The sequence below is a fragment of the Phyllobates terribilis genome, unplaced genomic scaffold, assembly GCF_046119375.1.
Source record: "Phyllobates terribilis strain yellow unplaced genomic scaffold, ASM4611937v1 Scaffold_335__1_contigs__length_2066515, whole genome shotgun sequence".
Lineage (NCBI taxonomy): Eukaryota > Metazoa > Chordata > Amphibia > Anura > Dendrobatidae > Phyllobates > Phyllobates terribilis.
Genome location: NW_027363095.1, coordinates 1128649 through 1141375, shown reverse-complemented (window position 1 = coordinate 1141375; position 12727 = coordinate 1128649). Strand labels below are relative to the sequence as shown.

The window sequence follows — 12727 nt, the reverse complement described above, 5'->3', positions numbered from 1 at the left end:
TAGGCCCCATTATTATCGGACATATGGAACTTTAGTTATTCCATATTGGCTTTGGGCCGTCTGCAGGCCTTTGTTACATTCTCTTTGAAGCACTGGGAATATAACCTTCTCAGTTAGCTGTAAATCTATCACAAGCCTGTGTTAATTGGGTTTGGTAGCACCTTTTGGGCCAGCATTTGCTTACAAGGCCCTTCTCATGTGTGTGTTGATTTGCATAGAGGCAACTGGCCAAAGTGTCAGCTCTTCTACCGTGGACAATTACTATAGGGGAGGAGGGAAGAGGAGTCTGGGAGAGAGACTTCTTAATATCTATGACAGGGGAGAAGAAAAGATTTTCAATATTTCCATGACAATCTGTTTTTCATTGATACAGAAAGAAATGCTATACCTATAGCCTCACGATCAAGTTTTGCATCAGACTCTATTTTGACGTATCCCATTGCAATTGCTCTGTTATACATCCAACTCCTGGATAGCATGGATTTGTACGCTCCATCTAATCTGATTCACCATTGCAATGTTCTACAGTAATCTCAGCAGTGTTTTGTACATACTTGTTTTCGTCTGTTTTACAATGATGCATCTATTTGCCTCCCGTTGATATGATTGATAATGCTCGGTATATCTGCGGCTCTATGATCCTTTGCCAGGATATTATGCTTTGCACCAGATCAGATGTGGGTGTATTTCCTAACATCGGTGGTTTTCACACAAATTTCCTGCAATAGACAGTTTATATACAGGGTGGGATACAAATATGCATGAACAAGAGTATGAGCTTAAATTCTGTGTTCCTTGTATATAGTATTACTTGTATGTAGTAATATGTGGTCTGGTCATGGTGTGGTGGTATTTGTTCCTTGTATGTGGTGTTCGGTCACTATGTGGTGGTTATATGTCGTCCGGTCACGGTGTGACGGTTTTTGTCCCTTTGTATGTGATATTAATTGAAAAAATGTATGTGACACATTCCCTTAAAGAAAAATAAAGAAAAATATACCTAAATAGAGTACTGGATATTTTAAGAAATGTTTAATAGGTTAGAGTAGAGTAGGGCCCTGCCAGAAGAGTCTACCTTGTCGTGGCAGCAGCTTACAAAATCTTTGGCCAAAACAAAAGCTGCTGCTATGTACAGTGCCTTGTGAAAGTATTTGCCCCCCTTGAACTTTTCTACCTTTTGCCACATTTCTGGCTTCAAACATAAAGATATAAAATTCTAATTTTTGGGGAAAGAACCAACAAGTGGGACACAATCGTGAAGTCGAACGAAATTTATTGGATATTTTAAACTTTTTAAAAAAATTAAAAACTGAAAAGTGTGGCGTGCAATATTATTCAGCTCCTTTGAGTTAATACTTTGTAGCTCCACCTTTTGCTGCGATTACAGCTGCAAGTCACCTGGGGTATGTCTCTATCAGTTTTGAACATCGAGAGGCTGAAATTCTTGCCCATTCTTCTTTGCAAATCAGCTCGAGCTCATTGAGGTTGAATGGAGGGCGTTTATGAACAGCAGTTTTCATCTCTTTCCACAGATTCTCGATTGGATTCAGGTCTGGACTTTGACTTGGCCATTCTAACACCTGGATACGTTTATTTTTGAACCATTCCATTGTAGATTTTGCTTTATGTTTGGGATCATTGTCTTGTTGGAAGATAAATCTCCTTCCCAGTCTCAGGTCTTTTGCAGACTCCAACAGGTTTTCTTCCAGAATGGTCCTGTATTTGGCTCCGTCCATCTTCCCATCAATTTTAACCATCTTCCCTGTCCGTGCTGAAGAAAAGCAGGCCCAAACCATGATGCTGACAGTGAGGATGGTGTTTTGAAGGTGATGAGCTGTGTTGCTTTTACGCCAAACATATCGTTTTGCATTGTGGCCAAAAAGTTTGATTTTGGTTTCATCTGACCAGAGCACCTTATTCCACATGTTTGGTGTGTCTCCCAGGTGGCTTGTGGCAAACTTCAAACGAGACTTTTTATGGATATCTTTGAGAAATGGCTTTCTTTTTGCCACTCTTCCATAAAGGCCAGATTTGTGCAGTGTACGACTGATTGTTATCCTATGGACAGACTCTCCCACCTCAGCTGTAGATCTCTGCTGTTCATCCAGAGTGATCATGGGCCTTTTGGCTGCATCTCTGATCAGTCTTCTCCTTGTTCGAGATGAAAGTTTAGAGGGACGGCCGGGTCTTGGTAGATTTGCAGTGGTCTGATACTCCTTCCATTTCAATATGATCGCTTGCACAGTGCTCCTTGAGATGTTTAAAACTTGGGAAATCTTTTTGTATCCAAATCCGGCTTTAAACTTCGCCACAACAGTATCTCGGACCTGCCTGGTGTGTTCCTTGGTCTTCATGATGCTCTCTGCACTTGAAACAGAACCCTGAGACTATCACAGAGCAGGTGCATTTATACGGAGACTTGATTACACAAGGTGGATTCTATTTATCATTACCAGTCATTTAGGACAGCATTGGATCATTCAGAGATCCTCACTGAACTTCTGGAGTGAGTTTGCTGCTCTGAAAGTAAAGGGGCCGAATAATATTGCACACCCCACTTTTTTAATTTTTTAAAAAGTTTAAAATATCCAATAAATTTCGTCCCACTTTTTGTTGATTCTTCTGAAAAAATTAGAATTTTATATCTTTATGTTTGAAGCCAGAAATGTGGCAAAAGGTAGAAAAGTTCAAGGGGGCCAAATACTTTCATAAGGCACAGTATGTGATCTGGTGTTCTATGGGAACTGTCAGGGTATGTGCACATGGTCAGGAGCCGCTGTGGGTTTGACACTGCAGCTTATGCAGCAACAAACCTGCAGCGGCAGGTGTTACAGCATAGTGTATAGGATTTCTAGAAATCCCATGTCCACTATGCAACTCTGTGGACCTATGGATCACCCACGAAAACTGGCATGCGTCGCATCTTTCAGACCCGCATCATGTCAATTTCTCTTGCAGGTCTACATGTGGACTTTCTCCACAGTCTAACTTCTATGAGGAAACTCCACATATACAAAAAAAAAAAAATTGCACCACTCAATTGCATAAAATGAGGGCAGAAGCCGCACGTCTATCCCGCAGCTTTGGGGCCGCAGGCACCTCCTGAGCGTGGGCACATACCCTTAATGTGTGATTGATAAGGATGTGGTGCAGAAGTGGAGTTTTTCCAAGAGTGGGCGGTGTGACTGTGGAAGGTTCGAGGAGTGGAGGTGGAGCCTGGGCGGGTCTCCAGGGTGCCTAAAAAGTTTTTGCCAGTATGGGGCCTGAAATTCCTGGTGCCAGCCCTGCAGACATATACATACACTCATATACTAATCTTATATGATATTGCTGTCTTCTGGAGAGGGCTGCGGAACCCACTGTGGAGGAAGGAACACAGCTCAGACAGGACTGATTTCAGCTTCCTGCCCCTGCGTGCTGTCAGATGCTTTGGACTCTCCTCCCCAACCCCCTACTCTTAGAGGAAATTCTACTGGGAAAGGAACAGCAGGAGGCAGAAGACCCACTGTGAGACCCTGCAGGAGGACAGACACAGCAGCCAATGAGCGCTCTTATCAGTCTGATGGGGAAGAGTTCATTGGCCAGCGGCCTCTCTCCTGCATGACATACCCCCTTTTTCAATGGCCTCACTCTGCCCAGGGTATTAAAAATCATTACTGGTGGGAGTGGACAGGGTTAAGCAGCATCAGCCCTCAGTCAAGGGGCTCCATAGCAGATGCGTGGTCTACTGCCTGAGCACTAAGCCCCTTCCTGCATGGGCCCCCCTTCACCTCTGGGCCCGGGTGCATCGGCGGTGTGTCCACCCCTGGCTGAACCCCTCGCTGCGGCTCTGAGCAAATGTAATATTATTTACACACAAACGAGCGGTAAAGAAATCAGTGAGACACCTGTGGGATAAGAACGTAAGAACGCCCATTACACCCTCTTCCCTGGTGGGTGCAGTATCCGAAATGGGGTCATTTTAGGAGGTCGTATGTTCATCACACTTCGAGGGCTTTGCTATTGGCCGTTCCGTACACCTCGCACACACATGGCTCCGCTCCATACACACAGCTCCGATCTCTACAACTCGTAAACACGCGGCTCCTCTTCCTACAGCTTGTACATGTGCGGCTCTGCTCCACATGTCTCTGCTCTGTACACCTCATACACACGGCTCATCTCCGTACACACAGATCCGCGCGGCTTCGCTCCGTACACATCGTACACGCGTGGCTCCGCTCCGTACACCTCGTACACGCGCGGCTAAAGCTCCATACACCTCGTACACGCGCGGCTAAAGCTCCGTACACCTCGTACACACGCGGCTCTGCTCCGTACGCCTCGTACACACGCGGCTCTGCTCCGTACGCCTCGTACACGCACGGCTCTGCTCCGTACGCCTCATACACGAGCGGCTAAAGCTCTGTACGCCTCGTACACGCGCGGCTCAGCTCCATACGCCTCGTACACGCGCGACTCAGCTCCGTACGCTTCGTACACGCGCGGCTCAGTTCCGTACGCCTCGTACACGCGCGGCTCAGCTCCGTACGCCTCGTACACGCGCGGCTCCGCTCCGCACGCCTCGTACACGCGCGGCTAAAGCTCCGTACGCCTCGTACACGCGCGGCTAAAGCTCCGTACGCCTCGTGCACGCGCGGCTCCGCTCCGTACGCCTCGTACACGCGCGGCTAAAGCTCCGTACGCCTCGTACACGCGCGGCTCAGCTCCGTACGCCTCGTACACGCGCGGCTCAGCTCCGTACGCCTCGTACACGCTCGGCTAAAGCTCTGTACGCCTCGTGCACGCGCGGCTAAAGCTCCGTACGCCTCGTGCACGCGCGGCTAAAGCTCCGTACGCCTCGTGCACGCGCGGCTAAAGCTCCGTACGCCTCGTGCACACGCGGCTCTGCTCCGTACACCTCGCACACACACGGCTCTGCTCCGTACACCTCGCACACACACGGCTCTGCTCCGTACACCTCGTACACACGCGGCTCTGCTCCGTACACCTCGCACACACACGGCTCTGCTCCGTACACCTCGTACACACGTGGCTCTGCTCCGTACACCTCGTACACGCGCGGCTCTGCTCCGTACACCTCGTACACACGCGGCTCTGCTCCGTACACCTCGTACACACACGGCTCTGCTCCGTACACCTCGTACACACGCGGCTCTGCTACATCCACACTGTAAACCCCTCCTGACCCCACACATAACCTTCCCCTCATCCAGCACCATGACAACCAGCACAGCAGAGTCCTGCATCCACTGAGGCCCCTGATCATGTGACCCCTGACTCCTCCCCTCCTGTGACCTCATCACAGCTCCTGTGCGCACAGAGCAGCCATATATGTGGTGGCGGCTCTGCAGATGGAGGTATGTGGAGACCCCATTACTGGGCGCAGGGGGCAGTAACCCCTTCAGCACGGGGACTCTTTTGGGGTCTTGTGTTGCCCCTTTATAAGAATCATAAGGTTTTTGTTCTGTTTCCTGTAATAGATACATACGACCCAACTATGGAGACAGGAAGGGAGGAAACGTATTGTTCTCATAGTACAGGACCCCTTTACTGCCCCCCACAGTGTAATGCTCCCATTATGCCCTTATGCGGGATGTATGATGCCCCACAGTGTAATGCCCCCATTATGCCCCTTATGCAGTATGTATGATGCCCCCACACAGTGTAATGCCCCCCATTATGCCCCTTATGCAGGATGTATGATGCCCCCACACAGTGTAATGCCCCCATTATGCCCCTTATGCAGGATGTATGATGCCCCCACAGTGTAATGCCCCCATTATGCCCCTTATGTAGTATGTATGATGCCCCCCACACAGTGTAATGCCCCCATTATGCCCCTTATACAGGATGTATGATGCCCCCACGCAGTGTAATGCCCCTTATGCAGGATGTATGATGCCCCCACACAGTGTAATGCCCCCATTATGCCCCTTATGCAGGCTGTATGATGCCCCCACACAGTGTAATGTCCCTATTATGCCCCTTATGCAGTATGTATGATGCCCCCACACAGTGTAATGCCCCCATTATGCCCCTTATGCAGGCTGTATGATGCCCCCACACAGTGTAATGTCCCTATTATGCCCCTTATGCAGTATGTATGATGCCCCCCACACAGTGTAATGCCCCCATTATGCCCCTTATGCAGTATGTATGATGCCCCCCACACAGTGTAATGCCCCCATTATGCCTCTTATGCAGGATGTATGATGCCCCCACACAGTGTAATGCCCCCATTATGCCCCTTATGCAGTATGTATGATGCCCCCACACACTGTAATGCCCCCCTTATGTAGTATGTATGACACCCCCACAAAGTGTAATGTCCCCATTATGCCCCTTAAACAGTATATATGATGCCCCCATTATGCCCCTTATGCAGTATGTATAATGCCCCCCACACAGTATAATCTTCCCACAGTACCGCCTGAGGTTGGAATAAACTTTCTGGAAAATGGTCTTCCCTTTCCCTGCTCCCCTACATGTAGACCCTCGAGTATGTATACATGGATGTAGGGGAGCCGGCCTTACTAGATATTGACGCTTTGTACAGTAATATACCACATGAGGATGGTATCAGAGGAGTAAGACGTTTCTTGAAATCGAGATCAATAGAGTGTAGCAGACATAATGACTTCATGGAGGATCTTCTAAAATTCACTTTTACTCATAATTTCTTCCTTTTTGACAGGAAGTACTTTCCCCTAACTCAGCGGTACTGTGATGGGGAGCCCCTGTGCCCCCTCGTATGCTAACCTATTCCTGGGCTAGTGGGAGATAACCACAATATTCGGGGATGATCATAAGTGGTGGCATCCATATACTGGGACATAGAATAGATATATTGGCGACATTCTTGCTCGGGGACGAGTGAAAAGTTTCTTGAATTTGTCAGGGAACTCAACATCAATAGAGTGGGCCTTAGATTTACATCAGAGGTTAATTATTACCAGTTGCCTTTCCTGGATGTTCTAAATAAGATATAGCAGGATGGGACCCTAGGGACACTTATCTACAAAATACTTACAAACACTAGTAAACTATTGAAGTGGGATAGCCACCACCCCATCCCCCTAAAAAAATAAACAAAACAAAAAAAAAAAACTATATCCATGGGTCAATTTTTATGGTTGAGAAGAAACTGCTCTAATGTCACAGATTTTAATATACGGGCAATAGACATGAACACCAGATTCATAGGACAAGGGTACCGACACTCCTTCATACCTAACCAAGAGACCAAGAAAAAGATGGGATAACATGAGTAATAGGAACTTGGGACAATCAGAGTGACCATATCTTTAATATCCTCAGAAAACACTAGGGTGTACTTGTAGTCAACCTGGACCTGGGAGTGCCGTGTGATCTACTCCCACAATAACTTTCAGAAAGTGTCGGTCAATTAGGGACCGTTTAGTTTACAATTCTGGACAGCCAATCACAGCATTTCTCACTGTTTCTGGCAATCAGATTGCAGCCTGGGATCGGTGCTCATAAGAGCATCGATCCTAGGCTCTTGCAAAGAGACCCCAGCCCTCTCCCCCACCCGCTGTGATCGGTGTGATCGCCAATCACATCGATCGCACCGATCATAGCGCCACCGCGCGGTGACTGGGCGGTCACGGGGTGGTGACCGGCTTGTAACCTACCTGTCACCGCCCCATGACCCCTTGTGATGTCAGCAGAGGCCTCAGAGAGCTCTGATTGGAGCGATCAATGATGACATCGATCGCTCCAATCAGAGTACCTGAACACAGGTGACAAGGCGGTCACAGGGCGGTGACCGTCTTGTCACCTCCCTGTGACCCCCTGTGATGCTGCCCAGGCCCCAGCCATCTCTGATTGGTGTAATCGATGTCATCATCGATCGCACCAATCAGAGTTCCTGACCGGGAGGTGATTGGCCTGTGACCTGGCTGTCACCACCCTATCATTCCCCCTGTGACCACCCTGCAGTTCCTCACACTTGGTGAGGATTTCTCCGGAGCGGTCACGTTTGATCACCTCTGTGCTGGGCCTTGTGTTGCCACAGAAGCACCTGTGACACCACAAGACTTTCTCACCTGCTCCAGTTGCTGCTGCTCTGGCGTCCTGCTGCGGTCTTCTGGGTCCTGGGTCTCCTGCTCCATGTCCTGCTGCTGCAGATCTTACTCCTGGACCTGCTGCTGAAAGAAGAACAGAGAAGACTTTGGTAAGTCCATCTCTGTTCTCCCCTCATCCACCCCAAACCACTCCTTTTTACCCACCCTGCCCCCAGTTTGTTTGTTTTGTGCGTCCTGCAGCGGCCGAGTGCTGACCAGTGACTACGTCACTGAACAACGTCCAAGCTCGCTGCATTTCATGATGTTATTTCATCCCTGTCACTTTATTTCTCCTCCCCCCTCACTTTGCACCACCTCCGTGCTTACATCCAGCAGCCACCGATCAGCACTCGTGCTCGCTACTTTACCTTTTTTTTCACCTAACCTTTTTTTTTTCTAGAGGGCGGTCCCACTGTCCGATTGTGTGCCGTGCTGGGCCACAGAAGCCTGCTCCAGAAGACATCTTACAGAAGACATCTGATAGACGACATCTGAAAGACAACAACTGTAAGTAGGATTTTTTGATCCCTCCTTATCCACCCCAATCCCCCTCTCCCCCTTCCCATACTCCTTTCTGCCTCCAAGTGCTGATCATCACTTCATCGCTCGACTGTTGTCTGTTTTTCTTTTTTTTTTGCGTTTCGTGCAGCGGCCGAGCTCTGATCAGTGACCACAGATCTTATTCCAATCGCATACCTTTTTGCCGTCCAGTGAGCGTCAGTCACAAATAGCCTGGCATCGCTAATCAGCAGGTGCTCTGCCCAAAGAAAGATTTTTCATTTGATATCCTGTTAGCAGCTAGAAGGTGGCACTCCAGCAAGCGATTGAATATGAAGATCCTTTATTCTTTACAATTTTAAAACATGGAGCCGGGAAAGCGGGAGTCCTTCAGGTGCTGCTGAACCGCCACTCAGACACCCCAGGAGAAAAGATGAACCAGCGCCCTCCCCCCACTACTGACCCCGTGTGGACCTCGCCCCCCCCAAAATTATGAGCCACTGATTCCTGATTTTGTGGCGGAATCAGGAATCAAGTTTGACACCACCGGCCTCACAGAACTAGACTTTTTCAAAGTCTTTTTCTCTGAGGATCTTGTAAACCTCATGGTGGGCTTTATACGCTCATCAATTTTTGGAACAAAACCCCTCTTCATCATTTTCTAACTGGTCTCCTGTACACGCAGTAGAAATAATGAAGTTTTGGGGCCTGGTCCTTCATATGGGATCATGAAGAAGACAGAACTTTGGCAATATTGGAGTGTTGACGTTTTGTATAACACTCCAGTGTTCCAAAAGGTCATGACCCGGAAAAGTTTTCAGGCCATCACAAGTTCTTGCATTACAACGATAATGCAAGGTGTCCTGCACGCGATGACCCGAACTTTGATCATCTTTTCAAAGTTCGACCGGTCATCGACCAGTTCAACAACAAGTTTGCTGAAGTGTACGTGCTCCAAAGGGACATCTGCGTGGATGAGTCCTTAATGGCTTTTATGGAGCTGCTTGGATTCCGGCAGCACCTGCCCAATAAGAAGGCCAGGTTCGGAATCAAGCTGTATAAACTTTGTGAGAGTACCTCAGGGTACACTCACAAGTTTAGAGTTTATGAAGGGAAGGACTCCCGGATTAAATCCCCTGAATGCCCCCCTGTTCTGGGAGTGAGTGGGAAAATTGTGTGGGACTTGTTGCGCACACTGCTGGATAAAGGTTATCACTTGTACTTGGATAACTTTTATACCAGTGTCCCTCTCTTCAAGTCCCTCTCTGTGCGACGTACCGCAGCCTGCGATACTGTCCGCAAAAATAGAGAGGCCTCCCAAAGACGCTAATTGGGCAGCTGCTCAGAAGGGGTGAGAGCAGAGCCCAATGTAGTGACCACCTTCTGGTGGTCAAGTACAAGGACAAGAGGGATGTCCTTTTCTTGACCACCATACATGGTGATGGCAGCACTCTCAGCACTGTACAAGGTCCCACTACACAGGTCGTCAAACCAGACTGTGTAGTGAGGTACAACAAGTACATGGGGGGAGTTGATCTCTCTGATCAAGTCCTCCTGCCGTTCAGTGCTTTGAGAAAGGCCAGGGTGTGGTACAAAAAGTTGGCCATGCACATTGTACAGATGGCAATGCACAATTCTTTCCTTCTATCACAATGTGCAGGCCAGACTTCTACGTTGTACCTTCAGTTCCAGGAGGTTGTTATCAAGGCCCTGATATTTTGCAGTGGTGACGGAGCGGGCCCCAGTACTTCCGGAACTGAAGGTCCTCGAATTGTACCAGACCAGCATTTCCCAGGGCAGATGCCTCACAGCGGAAAAAAAGGTCACAAAAGAAGTGCCGAGTGTGTTTATAAAAGGTGAATACGCAAGGACACCATTTATCAGTGTGACACCTGCCCCGACAAACCTGGCCTGTGCATGAAAGAATGCTTCAAAAAGTACCATACTTCCATGGACTACTAAATTAATTTCTGACGTATGACAACCTGACGAACACTACACAACTGACGTATGACACTACATTATAAGATTCACAAATCGGGTATCCGTTCCAAAAAGGGGGCACTTGTTGGCCATTTCCACTGTTTAGGCACATTAGGGGCTCTGAGAACGTGACATGATGCCCGCAGACTATTCCATCAAAGTCTGCATTCCAAAACGCGTCACTCCTTCGCTTCCTAGCCCTGACGTGCACCCAAACAGTAGTTTTCTCCAACACATGGGGTATCAGCGTACTCAGGAGGAATTGGACAACAGATTTTGAGGTCCACTTTCTCCTGGTACCCTTGGGAAAATAAAAAAAATTTAGGCTAAAAGATCGTTTTTGTGGAAAAAAAAATTTTTTTTTTTTCATGACTCTACGTCATAAACTTTTGCGGAACGCTTGGGGGTCCAAAGTGCTCACCACACTTCTAAATAAGTTCCTTAAGGGGTCTAGTTTCCAAAATGGGGTCACTTGTGGGGGGGTTTCCACTGTTTAGGCACATGGGGTCTGCTGTCAATTCCAGCGAATTTTGCATTGAAAACGTCAAATGGCGCTCCTTCCCTTCCAAGCCCTGCCGTGCGCCCAAACAATGGCTTTCCCCCACATATGGGGTATCAGCATACTCAGGAGAAATTGCACAATAACTTTTGGTTTCCAATTTCTCCTGGTACGCTTGTAAAAATAAAAAAAAATTGGGGGTTAAAGTAAAATTTTAGTGAAAAAAAGTTAAATGTTCATTTTTTCCTTTCACGTTCAATTAATTGCTGTGAAGCATGTGAAGGGTTAATAAACTTCTTGAATGTGGTTTTGAGCACCTTGAGGGGTGCAGTTGTTAGAATGGTGTCACTTTTGGATATTTTCTGTCATAAAGACCCCTCAATGTGACTTCAAATGTGACGGGGACCCCAAAAAATGGTTTGTAAACTTTGTTGTAAAAATGATAAATCGCTGGTCAACTTTTAACCCTTATAGCTCCTTAAAAAAAAAAAAAATTGTTTCCAAAATTGTGCTGATGTAAAGTAGACATATGGGAAATGTTATTTATTAATTATTGTGTGTGACATATCTCTCTGATGTAAGGGCATGAAAGTTCAAAGTTTGAAAATTGTAAAACTTTCCCCAAATTTCCATTTTTTTCACAAATAAACGCAAGTGATATCGAAGAAATTTTACCACTGTCATGAAGTACAATATGTCACGAAAAAACATTTTCGGAATCAGGGAGATCCGTTGAAGCTTTCCAGAGTTCTTACCTCATAAAGTGACAGTGGTCAGAATTGTAAAAATTGTCCTGGTCATTAACGTGCAAACCACCCTGGGGCGTAAAGGGGTTAAACTGAATGATTTGGGTCAAACGTTTGAGATATCCTTCCACAAGCTTCTCACAATAGTTCGGTCGGAATTTGGGCCCATTCCTCCTGACAAAACTGGTATAACTGATCCAGGTTTGTAGGTCGCCTTGCTCGCAGCCTTTTCAGCTTTGCCCATAAATTTTCAATAGGACTGAGATCAGGGCTTTGTGATGGCCACTCCAAAACATTGACTTTGTTATCCTTAATCCACTTTGTTACCATTTTGGCAGTATGCTTCGGGTCATTGTCCATTTGGAAGACCCTTTTTGCCCATGCTTTAACTTCATGGCTAATGTCTTGAGATGTTGCTTCAGTATTGCCAAATAATATTCTTTTCTCATTATGCCATCTATTTTGTGAAGTGCATCAGTCCCTCCTGCAGCAAGACAACTCCACAACATGATGCTGTCACCCCCGTGTTTCACAGTTGGGATGGTGTTCTTAGGCTTCCAAGCTTCTCCCTTTTTCCTCCAAATGTAACAATGGTAATTATGCCCAAAATTTTAGTTTAATCAAACCACAGGACATGCCTCCAAAAATTAAGGTCTTTGTTCCTGTGAGCATTTGCCAACATTAATCTGGCTTTTTTAGGTTTCTTTTGGAGTAATGGCTTCTTCTTGGCAGAGTGGCCTTTCAGCCCATGTTGATACAGCACTCGTTTCACTGTGGATATTGACACAGTCTTACCAGCTTCCGCCATCATCTTCACAAGGTCTCTCGCTTTTGTCCTTGGGTTGATATGCACATGTTGGACCAAAAGCACGTTCATCTCTGGGACACAGAACCCGCCTACTTCCTGAGCGGTA

The 12727-nt window shown here is 47.2% G+C and overlaps 1 protein-coding gene across 1 annotated transcript in view; it reads left to right on the top strand.

The window, feature by feature from the left end:
- Positions 1-5305: 5305 nt before the first annotated feature.
- Positions 5306-12727, top strand: part of LOC141221818 (uncharacterized) — a 33550-nt gene continuing 26128 nt past the window's right edge. The window contains exon 1 of the mRNA XM_073666579.1: positions 5306-5360. Coding sequence (XP_073522680.1) covers positions 5355-5360 — 6 coding nt within the window. The 5' untranslated portion in view covers positions 5306-5354. The remainder of the gene's footprint in view (positions 5361-12727) is intronic.